The 17,149-nt window shown below is 41.7% G+C and overlaps 1 protein-coding gene across 6 annotated transcripts in view; it reads right to left on the bottom strand.

Moving 5' to 3' along the window:
* FAM193A (family with sequence similarity 193 member A) overlaps positions 1 to 17,149 on the bottom strand; it is a 51,294-nt gene that overhangs the window by 31,036 nt on the left and 3,109 nt on the right. For 4 of the 6 annotated variants that reach the window (XR_013226657.1, XM_077310745.1, XM_077310746.1 and 1 more), the window contains exons 2-7: positions 13,686 to 13,818; positions 5,066 to 5,140; positions 3,380 to 3,492; positions 2,782 to 3,030; positions 1,057 to 1,210; positions 645 to 827 (exon numbers count right to left, since the gene is read on the bottom strand). Coding sequence is in view for 5 of the 6 variants with exons in the window: in XM_077310745.1 (XP_077166860.1) it covers positions 645 to 827; positions 1,057 to 1,210; positions 2,782 to 3,030; positions 3,380 to 3,492; positions 5,066 to 5,140; positions 13,686 to 13,751 (840 nt within the window). In the remaining variant the exon portion in view is untranslated. Of the gene's footprint in view, positions 1 to 644; positions 828 to 1,056; positions 1,211 to 2,781; positions 3,031 to 3,379; positions 3,493 to 5,065; positions 5,141 to 13,685; positions 13,819 to 16,353; positions 16,376 to 17,149 lie in introns of those variants that run through there. The other 2 variants (XM_077310743.1, XM_077310744.1) reach the window with 2 other exon arrangements.

Genomic DNA, 17,149 nt, shown 5'->3' with positions numbered 1-17,149 from the left:
CTAATGCAGGGATATAAGGAACTATGTCTGAACAGACAGGAATGTGGTCTGAACACGCAATAGTGATGTACTTAAAAGATGTGACCATAGAAGGCCACAGAAGGCTGCAGCTAAGGGATTGGGTTTTGCAATGCTTTACATGGAAAAGCAACATGACATAGCAGTGGATTGAATATGCAGAGTAAAGAGGTGGGAGAAAACCAAAATACAATCATTCTTGTACAAGAGGAAGAACATTTCCCTTTACTGGCTGTTCAATTCTGATATTTTCTTCTCTCATCATAAGCCACTGTTTGATGTCCAAGATAGTGCTATTCCCCAAATAATATCCACTACCTTAATAACCAGGCAAGTTAGCTGCATCCATTACAGAAATATTCAAACTGAGAGGCAGAATATACTTTATAAATGGAATGTCAAGTTGTGGGTGCTTCCATTTGGCTTTATAAAAAAGTGATTCACTCCCAACAACTTTTTAATTATGTCCTGTTAGCATATTATGAACAATATGCTAAGGACAGAAAGACAATGGGGGAGGGGATTTCCAATGAGGCTAACGCCTGACAAATCCCCCATTTGTAAGAACACAAAAATGTGGTTTCAAATTTAATTTGCAACCGCTCTAAGAACAAAGTTAGCTGTACCTGCTGAGTGGTGTATGGAGGCAAAGGACTGTCCCTCTTGGCTTCCCCTTCCCTTGGCACATTTCTGCCAAGCATGAAATCACCCTCTGAAGTTCTTGGTGGTTCACTGCCATTCTCAGGACCTGCTTCTTCAGCATCGTCTTCCGATGAACTGCTGCTAGTACTGCTTCCCCGGAGAGAGTGCTAAATAGTTTAAAAGCAAAAGATATAGCTCAGGTTCCACTAAAGCTCATCAGACAAATGTTATTTATTATTATATTTATATACCGCCCTTCCCAGAGGCTCAGGGCGGTTTACATGGAACATATGAATAATACATGAAACATGGAACAGATGCACAATAGCATGAATAACCATACAATAATATTAATGATAGTTGTAACAATATGAAACATATTCGAAATAACAGTACCTCATACTTCAAGGTCATATTCTCAACTCCACCGTTCAGTTCAGTGTGAATTCCGTCAACATTTCCGACCATGCCCGTGTTATCAAAATTATTGAAAGAGTAAATATCAGTAAGTTTTGCTGGCAATGGTGCCACATCTTCGTCTTCACTGTTACTGCAAAGAAAAGGCTTTATTTCTATAAAAGGCTCTGTCGAGACATGAGCAGCAGAAGCAAAGATACAATGTCTGATTCCCATTACTTTACGGTTAGGAAAATCTTTCTAGGAACGAGATGATTGCTACTTTTTAAATTTTACTGGCAGAAATTATAATTTGGAAAAAATAATTAGAAAAGCTGGATTTGACATCTCAGATAACAAATTTGTTGACAGGTTCAACATTTATCAGTATTTATCATGTGATCTGACAGAGCGATAAATTGCTAGAAAGAGCACACAATGAAAATGCTACTGCCGTGAGTATTAAAGATCCAAATAGGAAGCATAATATAGACATAAAACAAGGTGTCTCTGCATTGCACTGCAGGGAGCACTACTGTCAAGCAAGACCTTTTCAGATACCAAATTTGAAATGGAGATGTTCCATCCAATTTTGAGTCACTTCTTCTAACTTTAAAGGAACAATAAGCCAAGAGCCAACAGACTACTTTGCATAAAGTGTTATTAAGAGTCAATCTGCTCTAAGAGCCAGTGTGGAGTGAAGAAACTAGAATCTGGGAGACTCAGGCTTGAATCCCTGGTTTGCTATGGAAGTGTGCTGGGTGACCTTGGGCCAGCCACACACTTTCAGACTACCCTACCTCACAGAGTTGTTGTGAGGCTAAAATGTGCAAGCCATACTGGGTCCCCATCATGGAGAAAAGGTGGAGGTGTGAAAGAAAATAAGACATCTCCTCCCACAAGTGCATGAATGTAGCTCTAGGGCTAGATGAGTAATTTAATGCTGATCTCATCCCACAGCAGTCAAAACACCCTGCCTACTGCAAGCATAAGTGGTACAACGTGCACATTCCTACTTCTTCACCTGTATGTCATATGGGAAGTTGAGGATATGTGGGTAGGTACTGGAACTGCACCCCAAACCATCATTTCATCATCACCCCTGATTTCAAAACACTCTACACTGTTATAGAATATATCTCATTTATGATAAAACTAATTACAATCACAAAAAGCACTTGTCTTTAAAACCTACCCGGGCCTTGAAAATCCTTTAGTTACAAACAGATTAGAGCCTTTAAAATATTACAGAACCCTGGACAGGGGGCACTATGGCCACCTACTGTGGAACCTTAATCCCCCTTCTCTGTGATGATAAAAAGTCATTAATATGCTAGTTTCTCACTCCACTCTGGGTTTTTTTTTCCTTTTTCATTTGATTCTTGAATATCCTTAAAACTTCTCATCTGATGTACAAAACCAACAATATTAATTTTAAAACACATAATTGTTCTAAAGCTCGGATCCAAACAGCCTAAATTTCATGCATGTTTTTTTTGACCAGGCTTTCATTTTCTTTGTCTTTTTTTACATAGATGTGCTAAGAGACATTGTCAGGTTTCCCTCCTAAGTTTTCAAAGGACTGTCACAAGAAACAGATAGGAAAGGATGTGGGTAGGATTCAGACACCTAACTGCAGATGTAGAAGTTCTGAGTATTGCCCTATGGAACTGGATCCCAAATGTTTTGTTTTATTACAACCAAAAGTTAATAGAGTGCACTTACAAAGCTGGATCAGCACCATTATCTGACAGAATGAGTCTTGGTCTCTCTGTCTGCTGTACATTAAAGGGGGAACTGGAACCCGAACCTGAGCTTCCTGATGACATGCTAGGGAGGTGAATTTCAGACAGATAATCTGGAGCAGAATCAATCTGCAGTGTTAGCTGGTTGCTGTGAATGTCATCAGTAACTGGTGTATCCATGATTCCACACATCAGAATATGAGAAAGGCTGCAGTCATCACAAGTACATCTGTTCATGAATTAAAATTACAACAATATTATTAGAATTACAGGGCTTTCTTTGAAACAGAATTCCTTTGAAACATACTGGCCACATTCCAGCTGTAGTAAAAAGCCAGTAATCACATGTAGCAACTAGTAGCCAACTTCATTCCCATTTATATCAAATCACTTATTCAGCCACATCAATATAGATCAGATAAATAGGTATGATGCAAACTGAAACATGCACCAAGCTACGTATCAGCAAAAGACAACTTATGGGAGCTGATTTCTCATAATGGACCAATGCAATCAATTTGTGTTATTTACTGTCATTTGTGTATCAGGAAGTTTAAAATAACAGTTTAAAGGCTCACCTGCGCCTGTAATTGCAATTGGGACAATCAGAAATACTCAGTCGTGATGAAAACAGATGTCTCATCGTGTCCGTGAAGTTAGTTTCTCCAACCAGAGCTTTCTTGCTATTTAACTGAAATTTGCAAGGGAAGATATTATTTTTGGTAGTATTTTCACCTCTTAACAAACTTACAGAAAAAACACTTCCCCTTGAGAAATCAAATTCCAAATACAAGAGATTACCAACTTGATGAAGAAGTATGGTCAGATAAAATTCCCCGTCAACAGGAGGTACGCCGGATCTCAATCGAGGCCAGGACCTTTTCAGCCCCGGCCCTGACCTGGGGGAATGAGTTCCCAGGACAGCTGAGGGCCCTGTCAGAACTTTCAAAGGTTCAAAGAGCCTGTAAGACGGAACTCTTCCACCTGTTCTTCAGTTGAGGCCAGGGCAGTTAATATCTGGGATGCCTCTTGAAGGGGCTAGAACTGCTCACCCCTTTTCCAACTGTTTCCCCAAGGCACGTGGTTATCGGTTAGTGGTAGTCCATCAAGTGCAGTGGGGTAGGAGGTGGAGTTTTTTTGCAGCCGGGGGGAGGGATAACTGTTGTATCTATTTTGCTGGGATTTCATTGTGGAGGTTTTGTGATGTTACCCGCATGAGTCAGAGTTCTGGGAGTGGCAGGCTATAAATTAAACAAACAAATAAATAATAAAAATAATTATACCAGTTAAATTCTGGACCATCCAGTCTGGGCAGTAAGGCCTTGTATATCTAAGGGACTGTCTCTCCCAATACACCCCCGAACAAACTTTAAGATCTACAAATGTAAATATGCTTGCACCAATTTCGTAATATGGATGAATTACTAGCTTCTTTATGTATAACTTTTTAGGACTTCATGTTAGGGCCTCTGCTAGGGATAATACTTAAAGGGGACAAACGGGTAGGGGATCTAGCTCCCTTCTTAACCTTTTTCCTGCTAAAATTTACTATGTCTAAACTGCTTTCACTGTGGTCTGAAGCAGTCCAGAGTGCCAAAATTCAACAGTCAAAATGCGCATAGGGTTAAGTCATTTAACTGATCTTTAAATTGCCACCTCAATAGGTGTACTGCTGTTATCCTTAAAAAACAGCTCGATACATGATCCACTTAAATTTCATGGTCTAATTTTCCAAATAAAGGTTACTGCAGCTTAACATCATGATCCTGTGCATGTTTGATATATATAAATATAAAAGTAAATGCGCAAAGGATCAGACTGCAGAAGAAGGGTGTGCAAATTCCCCCCCCCAGTATTTTTAGTTTGGGTCTATTGGGCCTTAAAAAAATGTCAGGATTAAAAAAAACAAGACTGTCCAAAAGGGTTGGCAAGAAACTAGGACTCTGCTTGGCAGCCCGGTTTAAACCAGACTGCCCAACAGTCTGAATGCCTTTAAATTGCTAAATTATATATTTAAATCTGTTTTAATTTTGTCAAATGTATGCCTTTGCAACCTGGTTTTTGCATTGCTCATCAATGTGTATTCATGTTTTCTATAAAATAATTTAAAACAAGGAAAAATTATGTTCTACAATGCAACATAAGCATTGGCTGTTTGGAGAATGCATGGGATTGTTTAAAGACAGATGTGTTTTATACCAAAGAAAGTAGAAAGAATTTTCATACAGGAAAATGAAGATTAAGTAATGCAAGTAAATACTCACCTGTTCTATAAAATGGTTCTGTTTAAAAAATTCCCAGTCTTCTTTCAGCAAATGCTGTTTTGTTCTCATTGCTGCCTAGAACAAAAGTAAATCAAATTAACTGGATAAATGCTGCCTGATTTCTTCTACACCTGTTTCAGAGTACATGTTGGTAGAATACAAAAGTAAGAAAGCTAAGTGCCATAATTACCTGCTATATGACTACAACTGTGACTGGAAGCAAGAAATTCTGAGCCCACTGAATGACACATGACTTAATCTTTCACTGTCATGAAGCCAGTTATCATAAAGTTAATGGAAGAAGGTAGACATTTCATGTCTTTCCACTACGGATTTTGACATGCATACCGATAACTGCATACAGAGATGCCATGACATTAGGAATAAATTTCCCAGGGCCAGAAATGGCTACTGAGGGGAGACGGGCACCGAGAAACATAGGTAACCATCATTAGCTTCCAGAAAAAAAGTTAAATGGATTATGCTGTTCCGTGCATTTTTCTTCTTATCACTTTTACGAGTTAAATTTGTCTAACTCAAGAACTTGCAAAATATAACAACTTTTACTATTTGATTGTTCTTGAAATATGATTGAGTCTACTCTGAAGATGTGTTTTTATCTTTAAAGCTGTATTACATTCTGCTTATTTCTAATTTTGTATGATAGTTTTAAAAAATATCAAATTTATGTTGCAAATAGTCCATGTTGCAAACAAACTGAAAGTAAAATGAAAATTAAAGTGAGAGGAAAAATTCACTAAGGCCAATTATGAATGGCAGCAGCTCAGTTTCTGGTGGCAAAGCAGCATGTCCCACCACTTCCTGTGTAGCGACAGGAGAAATCTTCTCCTGTCAGACACAGCCCACCCTGGCTTTTTGTGTGCGTACATGAAGCTGGGGCAGAACAGTTCTGCCGCGCTTCACTGTGGCAGAGGAAGGGTTTATTTTTTCACATTCCCAAAGGTGGGATAGCATCACAATGCTATGTGGGAGCGAAAAAAATGCCCCGTTCAGCTCTGCATTGCGACAGAGCCAAACAGGGTGTTTTGTCCCTGTGGGGACACTATAGGCAGGTAAGGAGCTGGGCTTAGAAGGCCCAGCTCTTCCTGTGTGCACAGGCCCAGCCCAGCATGGCCGCAAATGGAGCCCATGTTAAAAAACGAACATGGAAAAATCAATATTCCCTTAATGTGGGGCATCAGAGGCTCTAAAGCAGGCCAGGGCCTGGAGGAGGCCAGACCAGTGGCAACATTGTGTGTCAGTGGGAATTTGCCCCACTGCTTTGTGAGCACTGGCCCAATTCTTAACTCCCATACATAATCAGCCTAAGAAATGTATGTTTCTCCCCTCATAAAGTAACTTTTTAATGTGAGCAGATAAGGTTTGGACTATATGTACATTTATTATTTGAAGTATGCAAGCTGTCTTAAATACTTATTAAATGGAAAAATAGAACGCAAAAGTTATGACAATGTATAATTTGCTTTTTTCAATTTGTAGTGTCAAATTACTCCTGTAAGGAAAAATGGGCAACTAAAACATTTATCCTTTGTTGCTGGTCACTGAAATATTTAATGATGCATAATTTGTTTTGTTCCTTGTGAATGAAGAACCAGCAATATATATCTTCTAAGCAGCAAGATCCTTTTTACGTTTGCTGGCATTTCTTACCATTTGACAACTATCTGGCCCATTAAGCATCTGATTGACAAAGAAGCAATCAAGTTGAGGAAGCCAAACTGCAGCATGAATACAACAACAACACATGTGATAGGTACAATCAAGAAATCCCGCTTCATAGCATACAGCAGCCCGAGGTTGATAGCACTGTCCCAGCAATCATTGGTGCCCCCAATGCGTGCACTCCCCCCCGCCCCTGTTCAGCTCTCCAGTTAGGATCCTGTTCTTAAGCCCTGCTCTGTGCTGATGCCTACAGAGGTGAGGCCGGTAATGACAACAGAACTTTTTCAGTACTGGGGCCTTGTACATTTCTTTTTATTTGTTTGTTTGTATTTGTATGCTTGTTTATTTATTGATTTATATACCGCCATTCTCAAAGACTTGCAGCGGTTTACAATAAAATAGTAAAAACATAGAACCCTTAAAATCCCAACACATGGAGTTAACTCCCCATCTCCTCCCACCCCCCGTCCAGCTAGCAGTCCGGAGCTCTTTCCTTAGGACCGAGGGTCCTGATCTCACCGGCTCCAGATGATCCCGATGGTAGATCCGGGACCTCAACCCGGACTCAACCATATGCCTGGCAGAAGAGCTCCGCCTTAGAGGCCCTACGGAAAGCTGATAACTGTGGCAGGGCTCTTAGCTCTTCTGGGAGCTCATTCCACCAGGCTGGGGCCAGGGCCGAAAAAGCCCTGGCCCTGGTCGAGACCACGCAAATGTACTGGGGACCCGAAACCACCAACAGATTCATACCCACAGAACAGAGTGCCCTCCGAGGGGCATAGACAGACAAGCGGTCCCGCAGATATGCAGGGCCCAAGCCATGTATGGTCTTACAGGTTAAAACCAAAACCTTAATCTTGATCTGGAAACAGACTGGTAACCAATGTAGATGACATAGCACCGCCTGGATATGGCCCTCCAAGATGTACCAGTGAGGACCCCTGCAGTTGCATTTTGTATCAGCTGTAATTTCCAGGTCAAAGCTAAGGGTAGGCCCACGTAGAGTGAATTATAGTAGTCTAACCTGGAAGTGACTGTTGCATGGATCACTGTGGCCAGATGTTCAGAAGGCAGCTTTCACATGTGGGATCCATTTTATTCATTAATTTGGCTTATTTTAAGCTGCTCAGTGTTTGTTTTTATATCCAGGTTTGTTTGGTTTTAGCTGTGAAAAACCTCAAGCTGGTCTCTAAAGACACAGTGTATAAATTGCCACCTTCTTACACTCAAGTAAACTGGAGTGTGATTCAGCGATGTTGGAATTTTGACTTGAATTTTTAAATAATGAATTTAAATCATTGAATGGAAGTGTGCTTCTCTTGAAAGTTGTGGGCTCTGGTTTATGAATACACAATAAATGACACTAAACTTATGCTGGCAAAAATAAGCATGCAAATGAAGAAATTGAACATTCTTATACACCTAACAAATGTCACTTTGTGTCATTTAATTTACGTTTCCCGCACAAGGTATCTTGTGAAGTAGCTTAACATGTTTGCTGCATAAGAAAACATCATAACAAATTTACAGGCAAAGAACAAATACAACAATATGGTTTGGGGAAAGTAAACATTAAAAAAAGATTACTACAAAGGGAGGCTGAATGGATTTTTAAGTTAAACACCTTCCAACCTAATGGGTTAAACAACATAATGGATTTAACATGTTTCCTATAAAAGAACAGTATATTTCTTTAAATGGCTGCTGCAACACAATTGCTCTAATGAACTGATTGAATGGCTTTTAATATATATAGTTAGACTTCATTCATTTCCTTGGGTCACTGCTGTAGAGTAATTATACCTTGTGATATCAATATTAGTAGGCAAGTGTATTATTACTGAGAGTTGATACTGGAAGTGTGGTTCATACTTGACAATTAAATAACATTTAAATAACATTTAATAGGCATTATGATATATGATATTAATATTGTTTTTGTTGAATTTCATTAGACCCCCTACAAATCTGGATATTATCCGACCGATTTGGGACTGAACTACATAAACCAAGACATTTTAACACAAGTAGGTAATATTCACCATTCAAGTAGAATTAACTTCTAGTGTCATTTTATAAGGATTTATACTATGTATGATATATCTTAGTAGGTTATTTTCAACAATCATAAAAATGCTATTAGAGAAGACTGAGTTATTACAATATTGAGGTATTTCCATCTTTTTTATATTGAATTAACATGTAGCATTGGGATATATTTATGTTATATATCTTCTACATTTATTATATTTAGAATATCACTGATGAAGATATCGTAAATGCACTAAACCTGGAAATCCATTTTGAAAATTCTTTTAAACATTGTGAAATTGTTTTGAACAAGAAATCACTTCTCCATCGCCAGCTTGAGACTTTTTTCTTCTACTGCATAAGAAAATATGGCAGGTCATGCCTGTTAAAGGATGAGTATAGTTTAGCAGCTAACAACAAATTACATCATGCAAAGAAGTATTTGATGTTTGGGTGTATTACTGGCAACAGAGCCACTTTGGTGTAATAGTTAAGACTAGGGTTGGGCACTTCGGCCACCAAAGCACCCAACCCTAGTTAAGAGTAGTAGCCTCTAATCTGGAGAAGCAGGTTTGATTCTCCACTGCTCCACATTCGGCCAGCTGGGTGATCTTGGGCCAGTCTCTCAGCCTCATCTACCTCATGGATTGTCTGCTGAGGGAAGGGTAGGCCACTTTGAGACTCCTTTGGATTGTCTGCTGAGGGTAAGTAAGCCACTTTGAGACTCCTTTGGGTGGTAAAAAGTGGGATACACAAAAACAGTTCTTCTTCCTATACTGCAACAAATTTATAGTGGGGACGAGCAGAAACAATGTCTATTCCGGTACTTGCCTTTCTGTTTTCAAGTAAGAACCCCCAAAAGCTAGGATACAATTTTTCTCATCCTGCCTAGAAGCTGGTATAAATATCAAACTGAGAGTTAAAATGTGTTTAATCTGCTTTGTGTGAGTTCCATATCAAAAATAAGCCACTAGAGAGCTACCAGCAAGACAATCAAAAGCATGAACTCATTGGCATTGCTGATCCTACTGAGGCTAGCCAGCTTGCTGTTATATATCCAAGCTTCCAGGTTCTCAAGCCCTGTGCCTGTTCTGGCACATTGTAATACTTTGCCTATAGCTATGTTTGAAATATAACATCTATCATCCAAATGGTACATATTTCATATTGTCTTCTGAATACATCATGTATTCTTTTTTTGCAAGGATCACATAACTTTCATATATAAGGAATACAAGCAGTTGATTTGTTTCTTATTGACACAACATATTAAGTCCTCGCTTTCTCAACAGGGTCAGCACAGAATAGAAGTGTCAGAAACGGTTAATTCTGCCAGACATCGGTATATCTGTTTCTAATCATGTAATCATTTGCTTGACATGCTCCTTTCCCCCTTTTATTGCCTCTAGCCTTTTGGTCATTTAATGGCCTAGTCCTTTACTATGCCTTGCCCTCTGATCTGGCCTGACACCGATTTCCATTTATTCTGCCAAGTGTTACTTGGTAGATAGCTCTGTATCCTTGCTCCTGTTCTTTTTGTGTTTGTTTTGCTTTGTGACTGAAGGTTTAGTAATTCATCTAGCTAAGCCTATTCCCACCAAAAACTGGAGTTAGGGGGACAGGCGTTGGGCAAACTGATATAAGCCTGCCAGGGCTATTGTGCTTCAGCCTTGGCAACGTATTGATCAGGTCTGTTCAAACATTTTCAATAAATCAATCTTTGCTTCAAATCAAGATTTATAATTGTGGTGGTAGAACCTCACAATAAGCCACCAAGTTCATGCTTTCCTTTGACATCTTCTCGGGTACTAATGACAACCACACTGCAATGAAGCCCCTCTTGGTGGTTTGTCTCAGGTCTGCAAGGCACAAAGCAAGATTCTAAACCATTAAAAGAAAGTTATATGCTAGGTTCTCACAGGTACACCTAGCTCCAGTCTCAGATCCTCCCTCTGCTAAACATCTGGACAGACACCTGACTGTTGTAAGTGGATTCCTAGCATCTGGGGATACGATAGGTGTAGTGGTGGGAAGAGAGTGGACAATAAAAAGGGGATAAGATATGAGTGTCCGAATGGCAGGCACACCTGGCTTTCCCGGTCCCACCAAAATACAGATAAGTTTGCTTCCATTCTAATCTCTGACCCATTCCAAGAAACATGTGAGGTGAGTCCAAGGGACCCAACTCCAGCATTAATACTGGGTAATGCCTGATCCATTAAACACACATCTTCTACCCTGCAATCATACTTTGCAGAGTGTGAGGTGGATTTGGCACGCATGACCAAGACAAAACAGTCACCTACCCAGGGTTCTCGATCCTGCATCAATCCCAGACCTCAGAGCAGGGAGCAGGGGTGGCTATCCTGGTTTGGAAGACTTTCTTCTTTAAAGCGCTCTGTGCCAATCCTGGGTATTGACCTGGGGTGGGACTTGGTTGAGAGCTTAACTATCTGGCTCATGTACTGCCTGCCGAATGCACTGGCAGATGCCCTGTTGAGCCTGTTAGAAATGGCCGCAGTGTGGGCATTGCAATACCCAAGGCTTATCTTCGGAGACTTCAATGTCCATGCAAATGTATTTACCTCTGGTTCCGGTCCCAACGTGGTAGCATCCATGGCTACACTGGGGCTCTCACAGTTTGTTACCAGATCTACCCATCAAGCAGACCAAGTGCTGGAGCTGATCTTTGTCACTGGATTGGATGTGGATCTGATAGATAGCAACCTGTGCCATGGCCAGACCACTATGCTCTAAAGGCCCGACTATGGATGACTCCATAGTAATCCATAGGCAGAGAGCACATTTATGCCTGCCCATGGAGACTTGTGGATCCATAGGGATTACTGAATGCTCTACAGCAGTGCTCCCCAACCCCCGGGCTGCGGCCCAGTGCCGGGCCACGAAGGCCTCAGCGCCGGGCCCGGCTCCCTCTTCCCGCCCCCCCCCCACAGCGAGAAGTTTGTCAGGCTGTGAGCAAATCAGCCGCCGAAGCAGCCAATTAGCTTGCGGCCCAGCAAGCTTCTTGCTTCAGGGGGGGAGAGAGAAGCTTGCTGGGCTGCAAGCTAATCGGCCGCTTTGGCGGCCGATATGTTCGCGGCCGGGAAGGGCGGGGAGAGGGAGCCAACGCCGGCATGCCAGCAGCGCAAACATGTTTGCGTCCGGAGGGGGCGCAAACACTCATGCGCGGCAAGTCTGCGCATGTGCAGCAAGTCCGGGTCTTGGCCGCCAGATGCAAACGCGCATGCGCAGCAAGTCCACGCGTGCACGTGCGCGCCGGGGCAGCTGTGCGTGCGCGGTGCCCCAGGTCGTCCTCTCCCCCCACCCCGGCACAGTGGTCCGCAGCAGCCGAAAGGCTCTCTTCCCCATGCTAAACCAATTCCTTGGTATACTGTGGAAGGAAATGTGAGTTGAGACAATAGAGGAAGTTTGGAGGATAACTTGTGACGAGACTTCAAGAACATCTTATAGGATGCTTACACAAGCCTATCAGATGGCAGTGAAGGCAGCTAAATTAGGCTTTTATGCTACTTCCACTGAGTCTGCTAGCTCACACCTGACTCAATTGTTAGTGTAATTTATCTGTCCTCCAAGTAGAGCACGCAGATAATAATCAATTGAAGATTAACTGTGAGACATTTATGAGCTATTTTATGGACAGGCACTTATCACTCCATGAAGACCTTCCCCCAACAGTTAGTGCAGTAAGGGAACAGGAGGCCACTTGACAATCTCTGGAGAGGATTTTTTTACAGCATCAGGCATGTTGCACAGACTAATGTAGACTGGCTGCTAGATTCAGTAAGGCCTACTACTTGTCTACTAGACCTCTGCCCCTTGTGGGTCCTAACAACAATCAACAAAAAAATAAGAGGACCATCCTGGGAAATTATAAATCTGTCCCTGTTCACGAGGACCTTCCCAGATGGTCTGAAGGAGGCAGTGGTCCATCCTTTACTGAAGAAATCATCATCAGACCCACAGGACCCAGCTTGTTACTGCTTGTTACTACTCACATCTTGCATTTCTGGGGACAGAACAGGCTGCTGCAGACAGACTTCAAGCATTCCTGGATGTAGCGCTGGTTTTAGATCCATTCTAATCTGGCTTCTGACCTGGCCATGGGGTGGAGACAGCTCTGGTTGCCCTGATGAACAACCTCTGGGGACAGTTAGCCTGAGGTGAGTCAGCTCTGCTGCTATCACTCGACCTCATGGTAGTGTTTGACACGCTGGATCATGAGTTTCTTGTTGCCTTGTCAACACAGGGATATGGGGGACAGCCCTCCAATAATTGATTTCCTTTCTCTGAGTACAATCTGGCTCAGACTACCTCATCCTGCCCTCCCCCCCCTCCCCATAATGGGGCTACTATTTGTCAACTTGTGAATTAGAACTAAGGTTTTAAATGGTTTTTAATGTTTTATTGAATAATTGTATTGCTTTATTGTTTAATGTTGTAACAATGTACATGTCAAAGGTTGTACACCGCCCCAAGATGACTGGTTAAAGAGGGACAGTATATAAATTGAAAAAAATATCACATTACATTCAGATGTTATTTTAAGTAAACAGACATGTTGTTTTATCTACTTACTGCCCCCTAGACAAGAAACACTGTTTCTGAAGGAAACGCAGAATATGTGTAGGTTTCCAGATGAGACATCATGATTTTTGCTGTCCTTACATCCCACTATTAAGCTGTAGCTTTTTAAAATACATAACAAGCCCCAACATCCTAGGAGCAAAAGGGAATAGCATTCAAGCACAACTGGCAGTCAGAACGTTGCAGGGCAGCTACCACTACTAAGCTGCAAGTTGGCAGAAATAGCACTTTTTAAAAAATTAATAAAAACAGTTTACATTTCCTTCTGCACTTGTCAAGAAGGTAAAATGCCCATACTTACCTGTTCATCAACATAATCATCTATTCTTTTCTGACATTCGATCCATGCTTCAGCAACTTGCCCCATCTCCTGTCTCGACTGGCAAAACTGTAGCAGCAAGATACTCAATCTCCACACAAATTAGGCGTTATTCCTAACCAACAAATCAAGAAAGCTGTTGTAATAGATTATTCACCTAGAACGTATTCTGTAGTATCCACAAGTTATCAAGTAAGCGGCTCCAAACCAAAAATTCTCTTGCAAAGCTGAAACAGCCTAAATATTATTTTTAATTCTATTTATACACTATTCCCATGATGTTTCAAATTATAATAAATACCATACAAATAAAGAAATGCAAGACACAATAAAATATCAATTAATTACTCAGAGAAATTAGAACTGGCCAGCTCCCCAATTCATAACATTAACCAAAGGCTGCACAAAACAAAGAAGCCACCATGACATATGGAACATTGGAAGATCCCACAGGAAATGAAATTTCCCAGATAATTGTTTCCAGGGACAAGGAGCAACCATTGAAAATTCTCTTGCCCTGGTGGATGACAAGCAGGTAATTTGCAGGCCATGCACCCATAGAAGGCCCTGAAACAATAACCTAAAGAGGTGGGGGTCATACTGGGAGAGGCAGTCCCACAGTTAGGACAGTGCCATATATCTTGGAATAAGGACATTACGACTACAGTACTGAAACCCTGGCCCACTTGAAAGTTATAGAATTGGAGTTCCCCCACTCCCAGCCCTGAATGGAAACTTTTGCAAGTCTGTTCCACATAATATATTTCTGTTAAGGGCTTGGAGGAGAAGCGTGTCTCGTAGCTTAATTTTATTTATCCATTTAAAATTTTTTGCCTGCCTCCCCCGAAGGCTCGAGGTGGGTTACAGCATCAAAAAAATGCCATTCAGCGCTTAACACCCAATCAGGGTGGCTGTCCCACCCTTGAGTACCTCCTCTTCCAACCAGCTTGCCTGTTTGTCCAGGCAAGAGAAACCTTGCTGATCAGACCAATGGTCTATCGAAATCCAACATCCTGCTTTACAGAGGCCAGCCAGATGCTGCTAAAAGCAGGCTACAGAGGCCCAAGGTGCTTTTAATACCTCTGAATATGGACATTCCATTTAATTGCCATAGTAGATCCATCCTCCACAAATGTGCATAATCCCCTTTACAGCCAGTTAAGCTAGTGGCCATCACTATGTCCTGTGGCTGCAAATCCCATCCACTGAATGTTCCAGAAGGTACATTAGAACAAGGACAAACGTGAAGCATCTGAGAACCTCTTCTGAATGTAAACTTGGAATAATCGGGATTTGGCGCAATACAGACATGCATTTTGTGAACTGTCATATGGACTGCTACAACATTTCTGCATTTAAAAATAAGTATTTGAAAGCTGCGTGCATATCACCTGAAACTTACACCCAAGATGCCCCTGAAAAAACTTATGAACAATTATGTGATGGTCTGCTACCTGCTATTCCATCACTACTGCTCCAATACTAGCCATTTACCGCCATTCTGCTTTAGCGCAAATGGCTTCATTCTCCAGTTTATAATCCAGACAAGCAGAAGTTACTTCTTTTCAACCTTGGATTGCTGGGTTTTGGAAGAAGTAATTTTCCTCCTATTTTAAAGTTCCCCCCCCCAAAAAAATTTATAGCACATATCAACCTTACATCTGAAATGTCTGACGTCTGGAAAAAATAAGACCTATCCATCCTCAGAGTCCACTCATTTATTTACATTATCCTTAACGCTATTTAGACCCCTTATATATTTGGTAAACAGCCTCCTGGGAGGAGACTGTCCGAGGCCCTGTCTGTCCAGATCCACCCTGATTGGCCCTCCTCCTCCAGCTCCCACCCTCCCTCCTTGCCTGCTAGAAGTCTTTTGGCTGCAGCCTCCATTGTCGTCCATGAGGAGAGTGGCAGCGACAGGGCTTTGCGGCCTGCAGGTACGCTCCTGCTGGGAGGGAGTGGGGGGGGGGGTTTGCAGCCTCCTTGCAAGCTGCAAAGCCCTGTTGCCACCGGGGGGGGCGCTTTCCACTCCCTTTAGCCCACTTTGCGGGCCAAAGGGAGCCACAGCCATCCTCTCAGGCCCTCCAGCCTGCCTCCTTTTTTAATGCCCATTTTTAAAATGGGCTTTGATAGTAATTTATTTATAACTTGGCTTTCTCACAAGGAGTCAAGGCAAATTACGGAGACTAAGTTAAGCAACAGCACGAGACTTTCAATAAAAATGCAATAGGATTAGGACTATAGAAGACAAACAGAAATCTAAAACAGCCATTATCAACTTTTATTTGGCCATGGCCATTTAGGAACACTCCTCAGGTTCCAGGTTCCTTGCAGTAGGCTGGTCACTTCCACAATGAGCTTGGATAAAAAAAGACCTAAGTTAAGAGTGAATTAACTAAACTCAACATATCTTGTCTTATATGTATGTGAAACAAATTTCTAGAATTTAACCAAGAGAAGCATGTGCCTTTTTTTTTCTTGAATGCATTAATTCAAGCACACAAAAAGGATGGAATTATATAATTTCTTTTTCTTTCCCTTGATGAAGGTCAAACTTTCTAAAAATTAATGGCATATGGTGACAAAAAGGGTAATTTGTCAGTTCAGTTAACAGGGGCCTCCCCTAAACCCTTTGGGCTCCCCTTCTCACATTTTCAGTCTGTAGTCCTCTTCAAATGTGCCAGGGCCCCTCAGGGGCCAGTACCTTGAATTGAGCCAGTCACTGATTGGTAGCCAATGGATGGACTACAGGATTGCAGGAATATGCACACCCCTTCTAGCTCCTGGTAATAGCCAAGCTGTAACACTCTGCACCTACTGGAATTTCCAAAATGACTGTGAGTGGAGAACAATACATAGCACATTATAGCACTCCAATCTCTATGTTACCATGGCATGGATCCAGGTATCCAGATCAGCCATTATCAAGGTAAGGGACCATTTTCCAAGCTAGGCTAATTTGGAAGGAAGTACTTTTTGCAACTGCATTAACTTGCCTCTCTGGCAATAATGTTGGATCCAGTTTAACCACATTACTCTTAAATGAGTTGGGAAGGGTCAGTTGAACCCCATCAAAAGTGAGGAGCATATTGTCCTTCAAGACCTCCACCTACCCAACCAGCATTACATCTGTCTTCCCAGGATTTAACTTCCATTTGTTCACTGTCAGTTATTTAACCAAAGCAGCCAGGCAGCAACTTAGGACCTCTGCTGCATCACCAGGATATTTGGATAAGGATATATATAGCCTGCATAATGATGACAGCCAACTCCAACGCTATGAATGATTTGGCCTAAAGACTTTACAGAGAGATGGAACAGCATGCAGGATAGAACCATGCCCTGTACAACCCCCCACACAGATGACAGCTGGTTTCCAATAGCAACTCTTTAGGTCCAAACTGTGAAAAATTATTCCAGCCAGTTCAATGCACATCCCAATTCTT

Source organism: Paroedura picta, chromosome 14 (assembly GCF_049243985.1).
Source record: "Paroedura picta isolate Pp20150507F chromosome 14, Ppicta_v3.0, whole genome shotgun sequence".
In the NCBI taxonomy this organism is placed as follows: Eukaryota; Metazoa; Chordata; class Lepidosauria; order Squamata; family Gekkonidae; genus Paroedura; species Paroedura picta.
Note: the sequence above shows the minus strand (reverse complement) of the source record. Positions and strands in the feature narration are given on the sequence as shown.